The sequence below is a fragment of the Chiloscyllium plagiosum genome, chromosome 27 (assembly GCF_004010195.1).
Source record: "Chiloscyllium plagiosum isolate BGI_BamShark_2017 chromosome 27, ASM401019v2, whole genome shotgun sequence".
Lineage (NCBI taxonomy): Eukaryota > Metazoa > Chordata > Chondrichthyes > Orectolobiformes > Hemiscylliidae > Chiloscyllium > Chiloscyllium plagiosum.
In genome coordinates, this window is record NC_057736.1 from 14,807,182 (window position 1) to 14,827,304 (window position 20,123).

At 40.8% G+C, this 20,123-nt stretch overlaps 1 protein-coding gene across 3 annotated transcripts in view; it reads right to left on the bottom strand.

Annotated features, from left to right (window-relative positions):
• Positions 1–1,202: 1,202 nt before the first annotated feature.
• Positions 1,203–20,123, bottom strand: part of cnksr1 (connector enhancer of kinase suppressor of Ras 1) — an 84,353-nt gene continuing 65,432 nt past the window's right edge. For all 3 annotated transcript variants that reach the window (XM_043717491.1, XM_043717490.1, XM_043717492.1), the window contains 9 exons: positions 15,193–15,223; positions 13,124–13,296; positions 8,141–8,214; positions 6,958–7,029; positions 6,566–6,636; positions 5,449–5,528; positions 4,632–4,764; positions 1,993–2,180; positions 1,203–1,894 (listed from right to left, as the gene is read on the bottom strand). In XM_043717491.1, coding sequence (XP_043573426.1) covers positions 1,442–1,894; positions 1,993–2,180; positions 4,632–4,764; positions 5,449–5,528; positions 6,566–6,636; positions 6,958–7,029; positions 8,141–8,214; positions 13,124–13,296; positions 15,193–15,223 — 1,275 coding nt within the window. In that variant the 3' untranslated portion in view covers positions 1,203–1,441. The remainder of the gene's footprint in view (positions 1,895–1,992; positions 2,181–4,631; positions 4,765–5,448; positions 5,529–6,565; positions 6,637–6,957; positions 7,030–8,140; positions 8,215–13,123; positions 13,297–15,192; positions 15,224–20,123) is intronic.

Sequence of the window (20,123 nt, forward strand, 5' to 3'; positions counted from 1 at the left end):
AGAAAACTCTTAGGAATGACATCCAGACAAGAAAATGTCAGTATTTCAGCTATATATTTAGAACTGAAACAATCTCCTCCAGAAGGCAAAGTGTAGAAGGCAGCAGAAATGATAGATGTCAGAGTGATTGCTGACAAGCTGCAATAGATGAGCGAAGCTAGCACAGAGTAAGTGAGGCATACCATGATAGATCTCCTGACAGGAGTAGTTACAAACAGCAGCAACAGAATTAGGTCACTGCTCACCTTTTTTTTGAGACAATAGACGCAGCTTATTAATCCTTTCTCTATATGTAAACTCACCAATTTGTTTCCTTGTTTATCTATTCCACACCTTCTCCAATGCCTCTACACCCTTTTTATCAGAGTGAATTGTTTCTTTATGGAATGAGGAAGGAGAGAGAATAAGAAGTTGCAGAATTAAACAGGAATGGCACCAAACAGAATATCTTCAGCATAAAGTTTAGGAGAATTTAAAGGTTCAAAGCAATTTTTTAAAGAGTAGAGTAGTGAAGCATAGTCTTTAGAGGCAAATATTTTCTGACAAGTGTGGGAAATGCCTAGCTACATGAATCTTCTTAGCAGGGAAGAAAATACAATATTTGACAACCGTTCTCTTATGTTAGCTGGTCTCACCTGGTTTAGTTTCAAGTATGCTACTATTGGACTCAGTATCAAGGATAGAATCACAACAGTGTGGAAGCAGGTTATTCAACTCATTGAGTCTATTGACCCTCTGAAGAGCACCCCACCCTATCCTCATAACCCTACATTTCACTGCTAAACCATCTAGCCTGCACATCCCTGGACACTATGGGCAATTTAGCATAGCCAATCCACCCAACCTGCACATCGTTGGACTGGAACGGAACTGAAGTATCTGAAACCCATGCAGATACTGGGAGAATGTGCAAACTCCACACAAACAGTCACCTGAGACTGGAATTGAATCCAGGTCCCTACATTGTGAGGCAGCAGTGCTAGCCACTGAGCCACTGTGCCACCCTTAGTTAGCAATAAGATAAAAGGACAGGAAAATCAGGCACAGCATCCTTTTCTAATCACAATCCAGCAGATTGCACTGAAACTGCATGTGAATATCAAGTGAATACAGAGGAACCTCAATTATCCGAAGGACACAAGTAGGGAATATTTCGTTCGGTTAATTGAATTCCAGATAATTGAATGCTGGATTATATAGTTTAGCCAAGCATTGGGACATTGCGATCTTGCCGGATAATTAGATATGCCAGATAATGGAGGTTCCTCTGTATAGGGTCATGCTTAATAAGGATATTTTCAGTGAAATAGTCGACTGCACTCTTAAGAGACCCAGGAACATTTGTACTGGGAGCTTGCCAAATTTGTTCATCAGGGCAATGACTTCTGAATAAGTAATGCTTAGCTCCATACTCATACATGGGTTTCATTTCTCTCATTTCTTATTGATCTGAAGGCTGCCACAGTTCAGCTCTTGAGCTGTTAGATGATTTGGGGCAGTTTGGATTCCTGTCTGTGCTGGATTCGAGTTGGCAATTCAACTCTTCTATGTAACTGTCTTCTCCAATTCCCAATTGTACAGATGCACCATCTCCTTTTCTGTTCCCCAATTCCACATCAGACATGGATGTTGAGATTTCTGCTGATATTGGTTCCATATCGAAACAAGACAAAGGATTTCCTGAGGCGCTCATTCCCATTTCTGTCATAATTGCTCCTGGTTCAGGAGCTGACTGCTTGGCCCTCTCTTTCCATCCTTCAGTTGCAAGCTGCTCAACCTTTCGGATGTCTGTCAGTAGCTCCTGATTTTCCTCTTTCCATATTCGGAACTTTTCCGCTGTTAAATTCGGATCCTGCAGGATCTTATTAATGGCTTGTAAATCTACCATCTTTGCCTGAAAGTATCCAAACAATAAGAGTTAGTGATTGCTATAACAAATTTCAATATCACAATGCAGACAAACCACAAAATTGTATTATTCTAATCACATGCCTTCAGTGTGCTCTGCAGTGTTCTCAGATAATGTGCTTTCTCATTGATGATGGGATTCTTGTTTCGTCTGATAAATGACCAATGATAATCTTTCCGAAAGGGCTGCTCCTTGCCGATCAGTGACACACCTTCCCGCTGCAAGACTCTTATTAATGTCTCCAGTTCATCATTTGAACTTTGACCAGGTTCTAAAAACAGATGGGCAGAAACATCAGTAAGCTCCCATAGCAAACACTGAAAAATCTTCTGTTTCCTAACAGTTGTATAGACAGGAAAGACAAGGTCCTTGAAATGCTTTTGGGGCTTTTATTTAAAATAAACCACTTTATCAAAATTGATCCCTATGAATGGACTACCATATTCCTGGAAAACCCAAATATGTTATTAACATGAGATCAATAACTGACTTATGGCTGCCTTGAATGAATTCAAAATGAGCAAAATTCCAATAAGTTGATCAGTCACTATTAGAAGAAACTAAACCTTAATTAGTCATGTGGAATATTTTTTAAGTGTGAACTACAAAATTGAAAGTAGCAGAAATTAGTGATCTTGGGGAGACAGACATCTATTGGTAAATTCAGTGCAAAGCTTCCACTGAAGCTGCTCTGGAATTGATCCACACTCAACAAGCAGTAGTCCTGTCAAAATTGTCCTTGTCCTGGTAAATAGATTTTTCCCACATCCCCCAATGTGCTAATATTGGGGTCCACTTCAATAGGTGGTGACCATTTACATGAACCTCACCTAAGCTTATTTCCCATCTGTACATGTAAACAATGAATGCTAGGAAATGATTTAACAATACTCGGACAGCAATAACAGCTCAATGCAATCCTCTCTTTGTGCAGAGCAGCAGGTCATAGGAAAAGGAAGGGTTGTGGATAGATAATGGTGTTGGTGGGGGCATAAGGTGGTTCCAGGGACAATAAACAGGAAACAAAAAAGGATAAATTTTGCTTGGGTCCTGGCTCCGTTTAGATCAATAAGAGTGGAATCAAGTGGTGGTAGTCCCACTGTTGGATGATGGGAGTGGATGTTTCTCTTTAGTCACTCATGGGAGGTGAGCTTTGCTGTTAAGGTCAGCATTTATTATCCATCCTGAATTGCCCATGAAAGAAATGATGAAATGCTTTCAATATTGTCTGTGAGGGTACTCCCATAGTTGTTTCAGGTATTTGATCCAGCAACAATAAAGAAACAGCAATATATTTCCTAGGAAGGGCAGTTATTTAACTTGCAGGGGAGCTTTGAGATGATATTCCAATCTACCTGTTAACCTTGTCCTTCTAAGTGGTAGTGTGTTTGGGAGTTGCTGTTAAAAAGATTTAACAGGTTTCTGTAGCCACATTGTGCTGGCGTTGGGAGGATTGAGTCATTAAAGTGGTGAATTTGGTGCCTCAAATGTACTGGCAGTGTTGAGCTTCAGGAATTGTTAGAGTTCCATTTATTCAGGCAAGTGTAGTATTCCATCACATTCCTGACTTATTCTTTTGTAGGTGGTGTTAAGGTTTTGGGGAAACAGGAGATGAGTCATTTATTGCAGAATACTAAGCATCCAAACTGCTTTATAGGTCATAGTATTTATGTAGCTGGTTACTATATTGCTGGCAATAATGACCCCTAAGATATTGATAGTAAAGGTTTCATTGTTGATAATGTAATTTAATAACAGAGGAAGTTGTTAGACTCTCTTTTTGAGATGGTCATTGCCTAACACTTGAGTGGGGCAAATGGTACTCAACAGTTATCAGCCCAAACATGGATGATGTCCAAGTTTGCTGCACATGTGTACAAACTGCTTCATTAGCCAGGGAATTATGAACACAACTGTGCCACTTTGTAACTGTTAGTGAACATCCCCATTTCTGATGTTATTATGGAAAAAATCTCATTGGGTAAGTTTATGAAGATCACTGTGTTTACAACACTGGAACTATCTTTCTTTGTGTTAGGTATGACTCTAAATAGTGAAGTGGTTTCTCTCAGATTTACATCAACTTCAATTTTACTGATTCCTTGTTTTCAAATTCGGTCAAATACTGCCAAAATGTTAAGGGAAGTCACTTTAGCCTCTACGATCCACGTCTTTTTTCCATATCTGGAGGAAGATTGTAATGAGTTCTGGAGCTGAGTCTGCCTCATTGAATCCAAAGGAAGCTCTTGTGAGCATACTACTTGTGCATAAGTGCCACTTAACAATGTTGTTGATGACTCCTACCATCACTTTGCTGAGGTTTATGAGGAAGCTGATGGGATGGTAGATGACTAAATTGGACTTGTCTTACTTTTCTGGATACGACACATTTGGAAACTTTGCAAGATAGATCCCCCTGTTGTATCTGTTTTCAAAGTTGAACCAGAAGCTCATATCATCATTTGTGTTAAGGGTTAGAAGATAGAAACAGTGGCACTGACCCTGAGGTACAGAGGCAAGGAATGAGATAGAATGCAAGGGAGGAATTGATTGATGAGGAATGGAAAATGTTTAATTTGTCAGTGAAAAAATCCATGCAATATGAGATATGGAAAGTGGATGAAGGCAAGTAGACTCTTCTAGAGATTATCTTGAAGAGATGAGATTTTCTTGAAAGACACATTCTATCAGCAGCTTTGAGAATTTGTCCAATTGTTCCTACCTGGAAAAGGCTTTCTCTCCTTACTGGGGCTGGATGGCGCACTAAGACGGCCAGTGTCTCCACTGCATCCAACTTGTCCATAGTTACCTGATGAATGTCTGAATCGTTCTATAGGCGAAAGATCATTGCTCTTCTACAAACAAATGGAGGCATGATTCGTTGTGACAATTATTAGCTACTGATTTGACTAAATACTCATGAAAGAATGTTATTGTTGATGAATTAAGCATTTTCAAATCTCTAACAACTAATTCCTTCCATCTATCCTCTGCTTCCCTTCTTCCTTTTTTCTACTCCTTCCCTCTGTTATCCCTTTGTAAAGGCAGGTTAAGCAGCAAATCATGACCATCATCAAATATTCCCCATGTATGAACATCAGGTAATGCTAAACATTAGGTCTGTTTTTGAATATTCTATCAATACTCTCAATATATTGTCATACATGGAGATTGATTACAAGACCAAGGTCTCGGGGAGGAATTGGTACCTACCGAACACTACCCTGATAGGGAATAACAACTTTCAGAACATTCAAGGGAATAATGGGAGTGGGGAAAAGAGAAGAGGGCAGAGACTATGACGTATTGACTAGTCAGATCAGAAAGAGACTGGATTTCATCCAGCGGACAGTGCATTGCATTGATATTACCTAAGTCAGATACTACCTAATCCCTGCAAGCCACTGCCCCACAGCATCTTTTACACCAGCTGGTATCAGCTCTAGTATTCTTGATCCTGTCCTTCTTTCAGCTCACATTGAAGTGTTGAATGTTTTCTTTGCCTATTTTCTAACCACTTAAACTCTGAGTGTACTTACAAGGTAGGATTTGGATCGAGGAGTGCCAGATATTTCTGGAGAATCATCACATTCTTCAGTCTCTGTCTCACTCCAGCAGTCTGTAGCAAAACAGGTAATCAGGTTTAACAAAAGCAAAATCAAACACAAGGTCATTTTTTAAATACAAGCTTAGGAGTGCAATGGAGCTACACTCAACATAGATGGTATTACATCCCCCTCCTTTGGCAGCAATATGTATTACAACAAAGAATATACATTTTATCTCCAGTCCCCATGAGAACATTAACCCTGATGTAACCTTATCTAAGATAAAGCAAAGATTGATTCTATCATTTCTAGTAGACCTCCAGTGGCTCAGTATATTCAATAAGGAGCTGGCCAAACAGACTAGGAAATTCTCAGCAAATTCTGAATTAAAGATTCTTGCTAGAGAAGTGATTAGCTAAAGGTAAGATTCTAAATCCAATCAACTCCCAAAGTTCACACTGTTGGCTCACAGACAGTGGTCACTTGGGTGAGATACTGGAGAAAGTATCCATAGCATATGGAATTTATACTTCAGTGAAAGTCAGTAACATCAGCAAAAGGTTGGGTATTGTGGGTGGGAAGGATAGAGAACAATTTATCTGTGGGTCTGCACTGATCTGTATTGCCAAATTGTATAAATAAACATGCCTGGAAAAGATAGTTAGTTTTAGGGTTGGTTAATGGGTCGCAATCGGATTTCTGAATTACAAAGTCATGGGTTTAAGCTCCACTCCTGGGACTTGAGCACTTTATGTATGTTGACACTACAGTGAACTCGATAAGAACCTGGGAACCTGTCCATGTTTCAGTATCAAGCAAAGTATCTATTCAAAGTTTTATTTATTTATCTTATTTATTGTTATCGCACAATTTGAATGTCTGTAATTGAACACACAGTATTGAATGCACTATCTAATCAAATATAAATTCAAAGAGGTTTCCTTTTCCGTGGATATTTGCTTCTGAAATGAAACAATATCTCTGAATCATTAAAGAATTGTGCAACAATTGCTGGGCCCCAGTTCCTGCTACATTCAACACACACATTTTATTTATTCAGAGCTGGGGTAGGAACTCTCTGGAAATTTTTCTGCCTAGAGCTTCTTACCTTCCTCTTTGTTTTCAGAGGATTTTTCAGTTTTGTACTTTTGAATGGCACTGATGAGACTGTTAATCCACCTGTATATAAAGAACAGAGTTAGGGGTAAAGGCACCACCCACTGCACTGAGCAAAAAAAGCACAGCAAGGGATGTGGTCATCGCTGAACTATGGTGTGTCAGCACTAACATGAGATATTGTTTCGTAGAATACAGGGCTGCAAGAAGCCATCTCCAGCCACATATCAAGGGCAAAAACTCTAGGCAGGTTTATTATATTACAGGAGATAGGATGAGTATTTCTCACTCTGTATGTTCAATTTAGTCTTCTTTTAGTACATGACATACAATGTTAAGAGTTTACAATAATACCACTTTAGCTATATCAAGAGCACTACTTACTTCCTCATTTCATCCACATTGTCTGCTGAAAAGACAAAGGACTTGAACTTTTGGTGACAAAGCTGGAATACACTGTAGAAAGAGATGAAGACAGTTTGACTAAAAATTAAAACAGACAGGATGATCTCCTGCCATCATCATACCAGCTCTCTATGACTCTTCAACCTCCACAATCATATTGCGTTCACTCCCCTCTTGACTTACTGAATTTTGAAGAGTGTGCAGAGAAGATTGATCAGAATTAGAATGAGAAATTGTGAAGAGATTAGAATCAGAACAGGGATGGTTAAAAGTATAAATAGATTTCACTGCAGCAAAAAGGAAGCATTAGTAACCAGAGAGAAAAGCAAATTTAAGATAAATGGAAACATTTCAGAAAGGAATGTAGATTTTGTTTTATCAAGGAGTTATGATAATCTGGATAAATGCTTAAAAAGGAGAAATTTTCAGGGCGAAGGAGAGAAATCAGAAGAATGGGAGTAAATAGTTACCTCTTTCAAAGTGCCAGCAGTAGCAAGGTAGATTAAATGGTTGTTTTCCAATGTTGCAGGAGCCACTGTATGTGGATCAGTAATAGAGATCGTAGCTGATTATTCTTTTCTGTATCTACCGCAGTGATATTGAAATCAATCTGCTGGTTGAGATGAGCACAGGCTAGGTATCTGCTCTGCATGACTTGGTGCCACATTGGGAGTCATTGATCTATCAGTTATAAGAATACTTTCTGCACTTCTGAGGAGGAAAATAGGGCAGGAACTAAATTCTGGAATCCAAGAAGATTCAGGCCAATCCAAACTTCCCCATATTTCAGCATCTTTATGACATTGAATGCTACTGTCTAGATTTTGAAAGAAACTTCTAAACTATCAGTCAATGATTTCATACAAATCATGGAGAGAAGCACCCCCTATCAGTTTTCAAACATCTCTGACACGATGGTATCAGCAGTCATTGACATTATAGCTACTTTGGTGAAGAATGTACACAGCCCCTCCCCAATTCTAGATAATTCTGTTGCCCTTGTCACTTCTCCTTAGTCAAGACGACTATCATGCAGTCTGTTAGCCAAATTCGTACCAATGTATGGGGAGCATTATTCCTCTGACCACTGGATCACACCACTTACAACTTACATTCACTCATGTGCACAACGTAAAAAGGGAAGAGGGTTTCAGACACTTACAATTTTCTCTTGTGCTCTCCAGCTGCCTCCACAGAGTACGAAATCAATTTGATTAATCCCTCGGCTTTCTCATCCTATCAGGAACCACAAACAAGTTATTCGGAAACATGCATTAATTTACTTGAATTTGTTTCACCCCTTTCTTTTCAGTCTTACAATTCAGCCAACCGATCTTCCTCTGATCCTTTTAAACATGCAACATCTAATTTTTTTTTACTGCCAGAACAAAAAACACCACACCAAACCGATGAAAACATTTCCCCCTCTCCATCCCATCCCAGCAAAACATGGACTCTGATCTCAGTGCAAAAAGAAAGAAATCATTCATCCTCTATACCAACTAATTGAGAATGGACTTCATTAGAATTCCAGTCTCAATTATAGCTGGTCAGTGAAGAAAGGAATAGAAACAGGAAGACGTCAGGGAACTCAATTCCTAATGGAATGGGAATGAGTAGCACTATTTACTGACATACAAACTGCACCAGGGTATGAAACAACTCCTGTAATGTGTGGCCAATAACTACAGTGATCTTGAAATGCCAGTCAAACGTTAATGAATGGATGCCAGGAGTTCGGGAGTGAGAGTTGTGGGAATAGTCAACGGACACTGGCCATACTAATCACTGAAATTTACAACAGAGATGCTAAAAGTGATCATCACGTTATTCATTTTTCACATTCATGGATTAGTGCTTGTTGAATCTATTTCTTAATTTGATCTTGAATTGCTCCATCCCAAACAGTGCTGAAGAAAAGAAATTCAGGAGAGCAGCCTCATCTGCAGTGTAAACATGATTTCATCCAGAGCTCCCCCCAGCCCACAGATACAGTTTTTACAAAATATTCACAGGATGTGGGCATTGCTGGCTTGTCCATTGTTTATTACTATCCCTTATTCTTTTTGAGGGGGTGTTGGAGCTGCCTTCCTGAATCACACCCTGTAGTGCTGTTAAGGAGGAAGTTACAGGAATCTGACTCAGCAACAGTGAAGGAACAGCAATATTGTTCTATGTCACATGGTGTGTGGTTTTGATGGCAACTTTCGATTGTGATGGCGATTGTGTTCCTATGCATCTCTTACCCTTTATATGGTCAAGGTTGCGGGTTTGGAAGATGTTCGGCTTCATGGGTTAAATTATGAGGAGAGATTACACAAATTAGGCCCGTTTTCTCTGGAATTTAGAAGGTAAAGAGGTGATCTGATTGAAGTTTTAACTGGAAAAGACAAGGTTGATAAAGGTAAACTATTTCCACTGGTTCAGGATACTAGAATTAGGGGACATACTTTGAAAATTAGGGCTGGACCATTCAGGAGGGATGTTGGGAAGCACTTCTACACTAAGAGTGGTAAATGTTTGGAACTCTCTTCCACAATTGAGAGTGAATGGCAGGATCAGTTTAAATCTGAGCAATAATTTTTTGTTAAAGCAAACGGTATTAAGGAATATAGGCTAAGGGCAGGTATATGGAGTTAGACCACAAATCAGCCATGAATGTTGAATGTGGAACAGGCATGAGGGGCTGAATGGTCTTCTTCTGTTCCTATGTCCCTGAGGGGGTTACTGCAGTGCATCTTGTAAATTGTTTACGAGTGGTGAAAGGAGCATATGTGGAAGATTACGGAAGTGGTGCCAAGCAAGTGGGCTGCTTTGTCCTGGATGGTGTTGAGCTTCTTGAATGTTTGAGCTGCATCTATCCAGGCTAGTGAAGAATATTCTTTTACACTCTTGACTTGTACCATGTAAATTGTGAACAAGCTTTGGGGAGCCAAGAAATAAGCTACTCACTGCAGAATTTCAAGCCTCTGACCTGCTCTTATGATCACAGTAGGTGTCTGGTTAATCCAGTTCAGTTTCTGGTTATTAGTAAACCCTAGGATGTTGACAGTGGAGATTTAGTGATGGTAATGCCATTGAATATCAAAGGGTGATGGTTGGCTTCACTCTCTTCTCAAAGACATAAGCTCGCACTTGTTTGGTGTGAATGTTACTTGCCACTTCTCAACTCAAGCCTGGATGTTATCCAGAACTAAGGTTCGGTTAACTCTCAGTTGCCTGAACAGCTGGTTTGCAAAGCAGAGCTGCAGAAACAGCATGGGTTCAATGCCTGCACCATCTGAGGTTACCATGAAGATCAGCCTCTTCCGTTACCTGAGAGTGACCCTCAGGTTAAATCACCAATAGTTATCTCTCTGATGAGACAGCAGCCCTATTGTCCTTTGAGACTATGCTGACTGTACCTTATCTAAGATTTAGAACATAGGAACAGAGGCTGTTTCCGTGACTGAAGAATCAGAATGATGCTGAACATTACGCAATTATCCGCAGACATTCCCACTTCAACCTCATGATGGAAGGAAGATCATCGATGGAGTAGATAAAAATAGTAGAGCCTCGGATACTGCCCTCAGAAACTCCTTTACTGATGTTGAGAAGGTGATGACTGACCTCCCACAACCATCTTCCTTTTTGCTAAGATTGTCTCCAAGTAACAGAGACTTTCCCCCATGTTGGCATTAATTCCAGTTTTGCGAGGACTCGTCACTAACCTACCCAGATATATGCAGCCTTGAGGTCAACAACAGTCACTCATCTCACTATGGAGTTCAATGTTGGACCAAGCCTGTAATGAGGTCAGGAACTAAGTGGCCATATCAGAACCCAAACTGTGCATGAGGGAGCAGGCAGTTGCTGAACAAAATCAGTGCTGATCCAGTATGTCCAGTGATTCTTCTTCAGAACTGAGGGGACACTGGACCTGAAACAGATGTTGTCAGACCTGCTGAGTTTTTCCAGCGATTTCTGATTTTGTTGGCAATTGGCTAAGTTTACTTTATCCTTTTTTGCCTGGACAAACCTGAACAATTTTCTACCTTGCTGGTAAATGCCGTGTTGTAGCTGTACTGGAACAGCTTGGCTTTAGGGTGTGGCTTGTTCTAGAGCACAAATCTTCACTACTATTACTGGAATTTTGGTAGGACTCTTAGCCTTTGCAGTACAAATGTGTCTTCAACTGTCTCTTGAGATCATGAGAAGTGAATCAAATTAGTTGAAGACAGATATCTATGATTTTGGAGACTTCAGGAGGAAACTAAGATGAATCATCCAATTGGCACTTCTGGCTAAAGATAAATGCAAATGCAACAGTCTTGTCCTTTGCACTCATGAGCTGGCTCCTCCGCCATTATCGAGGATGGAGATAGTTATGAAGCCATAACTAAGCCATAACTTCTGTTAATTATTTAACTTTTCCATCACCATTCACAACTGGATTTGGTAGGACTGCAAAATTTAGATCTGATCTGTTGGTTGTAGAATTGCTTTGCCTAATCTATTGTATACTAATACCATTTGTTTAGCATGCAAGTAGCCTTGTGTTGCTTCACCAGGCTGTCACCTAACTTTTAGATATGCCTGGTGTTGCTCCTGGCATGTTGCTTGCACTCTTCATTGAACCAGGGTTAATGGCTATGATAGAATGGGGATTATGCTGGGCCATGATTTTACAGGTGGTGGTTACATACAATTTTGATGTTGATGGCGACATTGTACCTCACGAATGCCCAATTGTTCACAATCACAGGTATTGTAGTTGTTATCAAGTTGTAGACGTATACTGTACTTTTAAGGAAGCTGAAATTTCTGGCTGGCACAAAGATTTTAAAATGTAACAGTAGGTGAAACAAATAGCTGGAGCTATGTTGCCATGATACAAAAACAAATTCAAATTCAGCCATCAGTTTAAATTATGACCCAGATACCAAAATCCCATAAAATTTGACTTTAGTATTTTGACAACATCAAATCAATGAAACGATCCAATGTTTCGGGGTATAAAATTGGACATTTTGAACAGTTAAGTAATCTAATCTAATCTAGTTCGAGGGAGAACTGCCAAGAAAACCAACAAGTATAAACTGCCAGCTAAATAGCTCTCTGAAAGGTACCTGTTCATATAAAAGACCTATGAAGCAGAATACTAAAGAAAAGACTACAGAAGAAAATCTACAAAGGAAAATCAACAGAGCTGCCTGGTTTTGAAATGTGATTGTTTTTCTTATAAATCTTAATCGGGATTTTTTTAAAAATCAGACCAGAATTGTACAGTTGGGAGGTAAAAACAGGTTTAAGAGAAATAAGTTGTAAATAGTTGTTAAGAAATAAAATTGTTCATTTTTACTTTAAATAGTGACCTCTGGGATAGTTCTTTGCCTCTTGAAATTTAACAGATTACGGCGCGAGGTGAGCTTCTCCGTGTGTCGGGTTTAAATTAGCAGACAGCTTTATCTCGTATTGTAAGATAGTTTAAAACACCAGCTCAGAAAGGTCACTGCAGTGATTTAGTAAGAAACTAAATTAAATAGACATACTTTTTGAACTGAGCCTAACATCCCAACTAAAATGGCTGGGGAAGACAATTACTTGATATTATTTGCCACAGGCAGCTCTTTTTGGATCATTTAAGAATGGTCCCTGGCACAAGGTAGATATTTCATAGCTTGGGTAGGGGAACAGAACAGGGAAAGAATGGGACAGAGGAGGTCTGAGATTTGTTTCTGGAGGAGCAGTTTTAAAACGTACCTAACTGGGCCTTCCTTCAGCCCTAGGAACTAGTAACTGTTAGTGTAATCAGGCCTCAGGCTAAAATCGCAGAGCAGCATTGAATGACATGATGTATAATATCAGTCCCTTCTGGCTTTGAGTAAGCATCCTTAACACCTGGACTAATTTTGGAATTTCTTCACCAGTCTGAGTTGAAGCCTGCATTCCTTCCCTAACAGCATTGTGGGTCTACCTACAGCACATGGACTGTGTTCAAGAAGGCAGCTTACTATCATCCTCTCTAAGGGCAACTAGAGATGGGCAATAAATACAGGACAGCCAGCAACATCCACATTCCCTGGAATGATTTTAAAAAAGATGAGGCTTTCAGGCAGCTTTTCACACCTTCCCCAATAGGTACCTGCCCTTCCATACTCACATTCTCACTGTTGTACCAGTATAGATTGGGTCCCTTCAGCACAAACCAGCAGCGTTTCCATTTTTGTGACATGAATCTAAATTGTTCTTTCTTCTTCCAGAGCCAGCCATAACACTCGCCCATACCGAGGTCCCTGCATGATATCCGTCTACGACTAAGAGCAGTTGCTACTCCTGTCACAGAGAAACGTACAACATCAAAGAATATACTCAAGAGTAACACAATGGAATTTGTCTCCTTAAGGACTGTGGAATGGTCATTCCCATCACAACTGTAATGGACAAACAGACTGGCAAGAACAAGATGAGGTAGGTTCTTCCCTTGTGTTTGTTCTCCCATCGTCAGCTGCAAGCCCCATCTAGCAGCAGTATTCTTCAACATTTGACTAGTAGTAGTGCTGTATACCCTCTTTTGGTGATGAACATTGAAGTTCTTCCCCAGAGTTCCTGTGCTGTAGCTGTACTTGCTGCTTCTTCTAAGTGGTGTCCAACATGAAGAAATACTGATTTATCAGTTGTGGGAGGATAACGGTTGATATCAGCATTATTTTCCTTGCCAAAATTTGATTAGAATAAGAATGAGACATCATGGGGTCTAAAGTCAGTGTTGAAGATTTCCAGGGCTATTATGAGGTACAGGCCACAGCATAGAGATGGACCAGATTGGGTGATAGTCATCTTTAGTAATCAAATCAAAGTTAGGCCCTGGCTCTTGATTGGTCTGTGGGCTACCTCTCCTACTTTGGCGATTCCAAAATGTTAGTAATGAGAACTTTGCATGGTCAACTGGATGTGGAATTTCTTTGTGGTATCCAAATCCAGTGCCTAGATTATGGTTGTGTCGGCCATTCCATTTTATGATTCTTTTTAAATGACTTGACATGGCTTAGTGGCTTGTTAGGCCCCATCAGAGGGCAAATGAGAGTCAGCCAAACATTAGAGGCCTACAGTGGCTGCCTGTCTGTATGTAGTCACAAATAGGCCAGACTAAGTAAGGGCAGCAGGTTTCATTTCCCAGATACTGTTAGTCAATCTGCTGAGTTTTTAAAATAAACTCGTGGCTTCATGGTAACCATTAATATTGGCTTCACGGTAACCATTAATATTATCTTTGTATTAATTTTATTAAATATTTAATTTTTCAAAAACTGATTCAAATTCACTAACTGCATTAGTCAAAGCATCTGGATTAGTAGTAAGTTCTCCATTATTCCACCAGCTAAATCTTGTCCAAAATTCTGCTTCATTATTTTCTACTTAGCCTTCAAGTTCCATCCCCACTGAACAACAATAGAGCTCTGTTGAGTGTGTGTTGCTGGAAAAGCACAGCAGGTCAGGCAGCGTCCGAGGAGCAGGAAAATCAACGTTTCAGGCCTGAGCCCTTCATCCACTAACGCATTAAATCTTAAGTTTTAATCATCAAATCCCTCCATAGTTCCACCTTACCCTACTTGAACTGCCCCCAAATATCATATATTCAACAGTCCACAATACCAGAAGGAAAAATACACATATCCATTATAATTTGGTGAAAGTGAAGACTGCAGATGCTGGAGAGTTGGAGCCAAAAATGTGGTGCTGGAAAACCTTGAGACCCTTCAACCACACGGAATCAACATCAATTTCACTAGTTTCCAAATCTCCCCTCCCCCCCCACCCTCATCCCAGATCCGAACCTCCAACCCGGCACCGCCCTCTTGATGTCTCCTACCTGTCCACTTTCCTTCCCACATATCTGCTCCACCCTACCCATCAATCTATCACAATTATCCCCCACCTGCACCCACTTATGGCCTTCCCAGCTACCTTCCTCCAGCCCCACCGCCACCAATCTATTTACCTCTCATACCCCTTCCCGCTCCACATTCCTGATGAAGAGCTTATGCCTGAAACGCCAACTCTGCTGCTCCTCGGATGCTGCTGGACTTGCTGTGCTTTTCCACTGCCACACTTTTTGATTCAGTATAATTTGATGCCTGACAGACAGAGATTGGGGCTACAGATGCTCTGTCTGGAGTGGGATTAAAAGTATGGGCGATAAAGACGTCAGACAGTAGGATTTTCGCTCACCTTTTTTCTTTCGTCTGTTCCGTAACTGCCCCTGAAAAAGGCACAAGCATAGTTAATACTTGAAAACAGTAACACTAGCCATGGTTAGAAGACTTGGGCAAATAAGAAATAACCCACAATGCCCTGCAATGACTCTCCAATCAGAACTGATCTATCTTAGTCTCAAATGTGCAGACTGGGGAAGTGGTTCCTTCACAAGGCTATTAACACAGTGAGAAGCTGCTCAGTTAGTCACAAGGCATGGTGTTTCAAGAAGGTATTTCACCAGACTTGCATGTCCTTGCTTTCCTCGCCACCCTGTTTAAATTTTCTTGCTCCTCTCTTAAAAACAATAACTGTGATTTGTTAACCTGTCATTTCCACAGTTGCAGTGTCACTCATATTCATCTTTGGGAGTCCATGTTAATGTTAGTGACTCTTGGAAAGAACGAGTCACTGGGTTTATTTACATTACTAATGTTGACTGAATCAGCTGCTCATGGGTCTGGAGTTTTACAATGGGAACAGGTTTCTCTGCTCCAAATGTCATGATAATTAATGCCTTCTGATATTGCTTAATAATTCTGAAACATGACAGAGGGCAATAGAATTTGGCCTTTCAGAAACTACCTTGAGAAAATATTGAATGGGGCGGGGGGGGAAATCAGGAATCAGATCTTCACTGTGACCCCAGCAATTTAGAACCAAGGCCCTTTTGCATGCAAAGTGAATGTGATAACCACTACTGGATTACACTTTGCATGAGCACTTGGGAGAAGGCACAGCCCAAGTAAGTGAGACTTACTGGAAATTCAGCCCACCATGGGAAATCAGTACATAGAAAAGTTGTTTTTTTATGCTGAAAACAACAAATGCTGGAGGTCACAGCGGCTCAGATAGCATATACAGACAGAAAGAGCAAGCTAATGTTTGAAGTCTAGATGACTCTTCATCAGAGCTTTTTTTTTGTTGTTTGTAGTTTGAAAGGTCCTTTTTAAGGGTTTACAGTTTGTAAGGCTTTATTCTTCAGCTTCAACTGAGCAGAGAAGGGAATGCCAGTTTAACAGCTGCAGCTTCAGGGGTCCGCTGATTGGAAAAACAAATCAAAACAATGATAACACTGGAAAATTGTGTGTTCTTGATCTGAAATTTTAGAAAAGAATGTGTCTTCTTTTGGAGGAAGGGATTAACTGGAAATAGCGAAATAATAAAGGAGCATAATGAAGCCAAGTGTGGTAGAAAGTAAGTTAACAATACTTTTACAGAGCTGAAAATGTGTTGCTGGAAAAGCGCAGCAGGTCAGGCAGCATCCAAGGAGCAGGAGAATCGACGTTTCGGGCATGAGCCCTTCTTCAATATTTTTACACAACCATTTTCTAAGACCAGAAGGATTTGTGCTTAAAAGAAGTTAAAGGAGCAGAATTCTGATATATATCTGTGGTATATTCCTCTTATATGATTTGTCATAACAGGAAGCTTCAAATGTCCATGGTGAACACATGTGAAAGAAGTGTGTCTAGCTGCAGCTCTTGACAAACCACATTTCAGAGCCGGAGCTGCAGGTAACTCACTGTGGAGCATCCACAATGCTGAGTGAGTCATGGATTACACAGTGAAAGGTCATGCAGCAGGTGGAGATTAAACAGGCAGAAAGAGCATAAGTGACCACTGGGCAGAATAGAGGAAGGCAGGTACTGCAGGAGTCCCTTGTGGCCATCCCCCTTTCTAACAGAGACATCATTTTGGACACTGTTGGGGAGATTATTGTGCAGGAAAAAGCAGAGGGAGCCAAATTCATGGCACCATGGGTGAGTCTGCTGCATAGGAAGGGAGGAAAAGGAATGACTGGGTTCGAGTGGTGGGGGATTCAAGGGACGTACAGCACTGAATTAAGAGAGAAAGGGAATCTTATAGTAGATACAGAGGGTTCAAACAGTATAAGCTTTAGAGGAGTATAGAATGTATAAAAGGGAGATTAGAAGAGATTAAACTAGATTGGCAGGGGGTGGGATCCTCAACAGCAGCAAGGCAAGTGGAAAGCTCAAAGGAGATAGAGTAATCGGAAATAGGAGGTTGAAGAGACAGGTCAGGCTGGAACAGAACAAGGAGCAAGGAATACCTGTTGGATTAAATTGCATTTATTTCAGGTAAGGCTGATGAACGCAGGGCATGGATAGGTATGTGGGACTGGGATATTATAGCCATTACAGAAACATGGCTAAGAGAAGACAGGACCGGCAGCTTAATGTGCCAGGGTACAGATGCTTTAGTGGGACAGAGATAGTGGAAGGAGGGGAGGGGTAGTTGTATTTTTGATTAAGGTGAGCATCACAGCAGAGATCAAAGATGAAATAACTGCAGGATCATCCAGAGAGGCTTTGCGGATGGAGCTAAGAAATAAGAAGGGGATTGTAACGTTATTGGGGTTGTACTATGGGCCCCCAAATAGTCAATGGGAATTAGAGGAACAAATATGTAGGAAGACTGGGGAGACTTGCAGGAGCAATAGGGTTGTAATAGTATGGTATTTTAATTTTCCTAACATGGTGAATTTCATGGTGAATGTTATGGGCTTAGAGGGGTGGAATTTGTTATGTGCATTCAGGAAAGTTTCTTCAAGCAGTATAAAAAGGGTCCTACTTGGGAAGGGGTAAAACACGACCTTCTCTTGGGAAATAGGGCAGGACAGGTCTTCGAGGTGACAGTGGGGGAAGCACTTTGGAACCAGTGACTATAGTTCTATTGATTTTAAAATAGTTATGGAGAGGGACAAAACTGTTCCACAGGTTCCAATTCTAAATTGGGGAAGGCAAATTTTGATGGAATTAGACACAAACTTGCAGGGGTTGAGTGGAGTGTTTGTTTGCAGGCAAAGGGACCTCTGGCAGGTGGGAGGCCTCTAAAAGTGAAATAGCTAGAGTTCAAGGTCTAAATGTTCCTGTGAGAGTAAAGGGCAAGGTTGGCAGGAATAGGGAACCCTGGATGACAAGAGATATTGAGGCTTTGACCAGAAAAAAGGAGGTGTGGCTCAGGTAAAGGCAGCTGGGATCAAGGGAGTATTCCTTGGAGGTCTACAGGGAAGATAAGAGTTTACTGAAGAAGGAAATCAGAAGGGTGGAATGAGAAGGGGCATGAGATAACCTTGGCTGAGAACATTAGGGTGAATCCAAAGAGGCACTTTAAGTATATCAAAGGAAAAAGAATGACTAGAGGGAGAGGATTGGGCTCCAAAAGGACCAAAGTGGACATGTATACGTAGAACCACAGGAGACGGGCAAGGTTCTCAATGAATATGTCGCCTCTGTGTTTACCATGAAGAAAGACATGAAGACTTTGGAACTAGGGGAAGCTAGTAGTGATATCTTGGGGACAGTCCATATCACAGTAGAGGAGGTGTTAGATGTATTAGAATGTATGAAGGTGGATAAATCTCCCGGTCCTGACCGGATATATCCAAGAACACTGTAAGAAGCTAGAGAAGAAATTGTGGGTGCCCTTTCTGATATTTCTGCATCATTGTTAGCTATGGGTAAGGTCCTGGTCGACTGGAGGTTAGCAAACGTTGTGTCATTATTCAAGAAGCGCTGCAAAGGAAAGCCTGGGAACTTTGACCAGTAGGCTTAACACCTGTAATCATTGAGAAGATTTTGAGAGAGAAGATATACATGCTTTTGGAAAGACATGGTTTGATTAAGAGTAGTCAGCATGGCTTTGTGAGTGGGAGGTTATGGCTCACAATTTTGTTAGAGTTCATTAATGAAGTGATCAGAAAGGTTGAAAAGGGCAGTGCGGTAGACGTAGTCTATATGGATTTCTGTAAGGTCTTTGATGTGGTTTCATATAGTAGGCTGCTCTGGAACATTAGATCGCATGGAAAATTGGATACAAAACTGGCTTGATGGTAGGAAGCAGAGGGTAATAGTGGAAGGATGCTTGTCAGACTGGAGGCCTGTAGGTAGTGGAGCGCCTCAGGGGTCAGTGCTGGGCCTATTGCTGTTTGTTACCTATAATCAATGATTTGGATGAGAATGTACAAGGCATGATTAGTAAGTATGCTGATGACATTAAAATAGGCAGTATCATGGACAGCGAGGAAATCGCTGTCAGAAATTGTAGTAGGAACTTGATCAGCTGGGGAAGTGGGCTGAGAAATGGCAAATGGAGTTTAATATAGACAAGTAGGAGGTCCTGCATTTTGGAAAATCAAATCAAGGAAGGAATTTCATGGTGAATGTTATGGCCTTAAGGAGTGTAGTGGAACAGAGGGATCTTGGAGTTCAGATTCACAGTTCTGTGAAAGTGGAGTCACAGATAGGCAGAGCAGTGAAGAAGGCTTTTGGCACACTGGCCTTCATTAGTTAGGGTACCGAGTATGGAAGTTGGGAAGTTATGTTGCAGTTATACAGGATGTTGGTGAGGCCACCCTTGCTGTATTGTGTTCAGTTTAAGTCAACTTATTATAGGAAGGATGTTATTAAACATGAAAGAGTGCAGAAGAAATTTATAAGGATGTTGACTGAACCTAATGGTCTGTGTTATGGGGAGAGGTTGGACAAGCTAGAACTTTTTTCTTAAGTGAGGAGACTGATGGAGGACTTTATGTCGGTGTACAAGATCATGAGAGGCATAAAAAGAGTGAATGCACTCAGTCTTTTTCCCAGGGTTGGGGAATTGACGACTAGAAGGCATCAGTTTAGGGTAAGAGGGGAAAGAATAAAAGGGAATCTGAGGTGCAATATTTTGCACAGAGGGTGATACGTATATAGAATGAGCAGACAGTGGAAGTGGTTGAGGTTGTATATTCACAACATCTAAAAGGAATTTGGACAAATACTTGGATAGGAAAAGATTAGAAGGATATAGGCCAAGTGCAAGGAAATGGGGTTAGCATGGATGGACATTCTGGTCAGCATGGACCAGTTTGGGCCTAATGGCCTGTCTCCGTGCTGTAG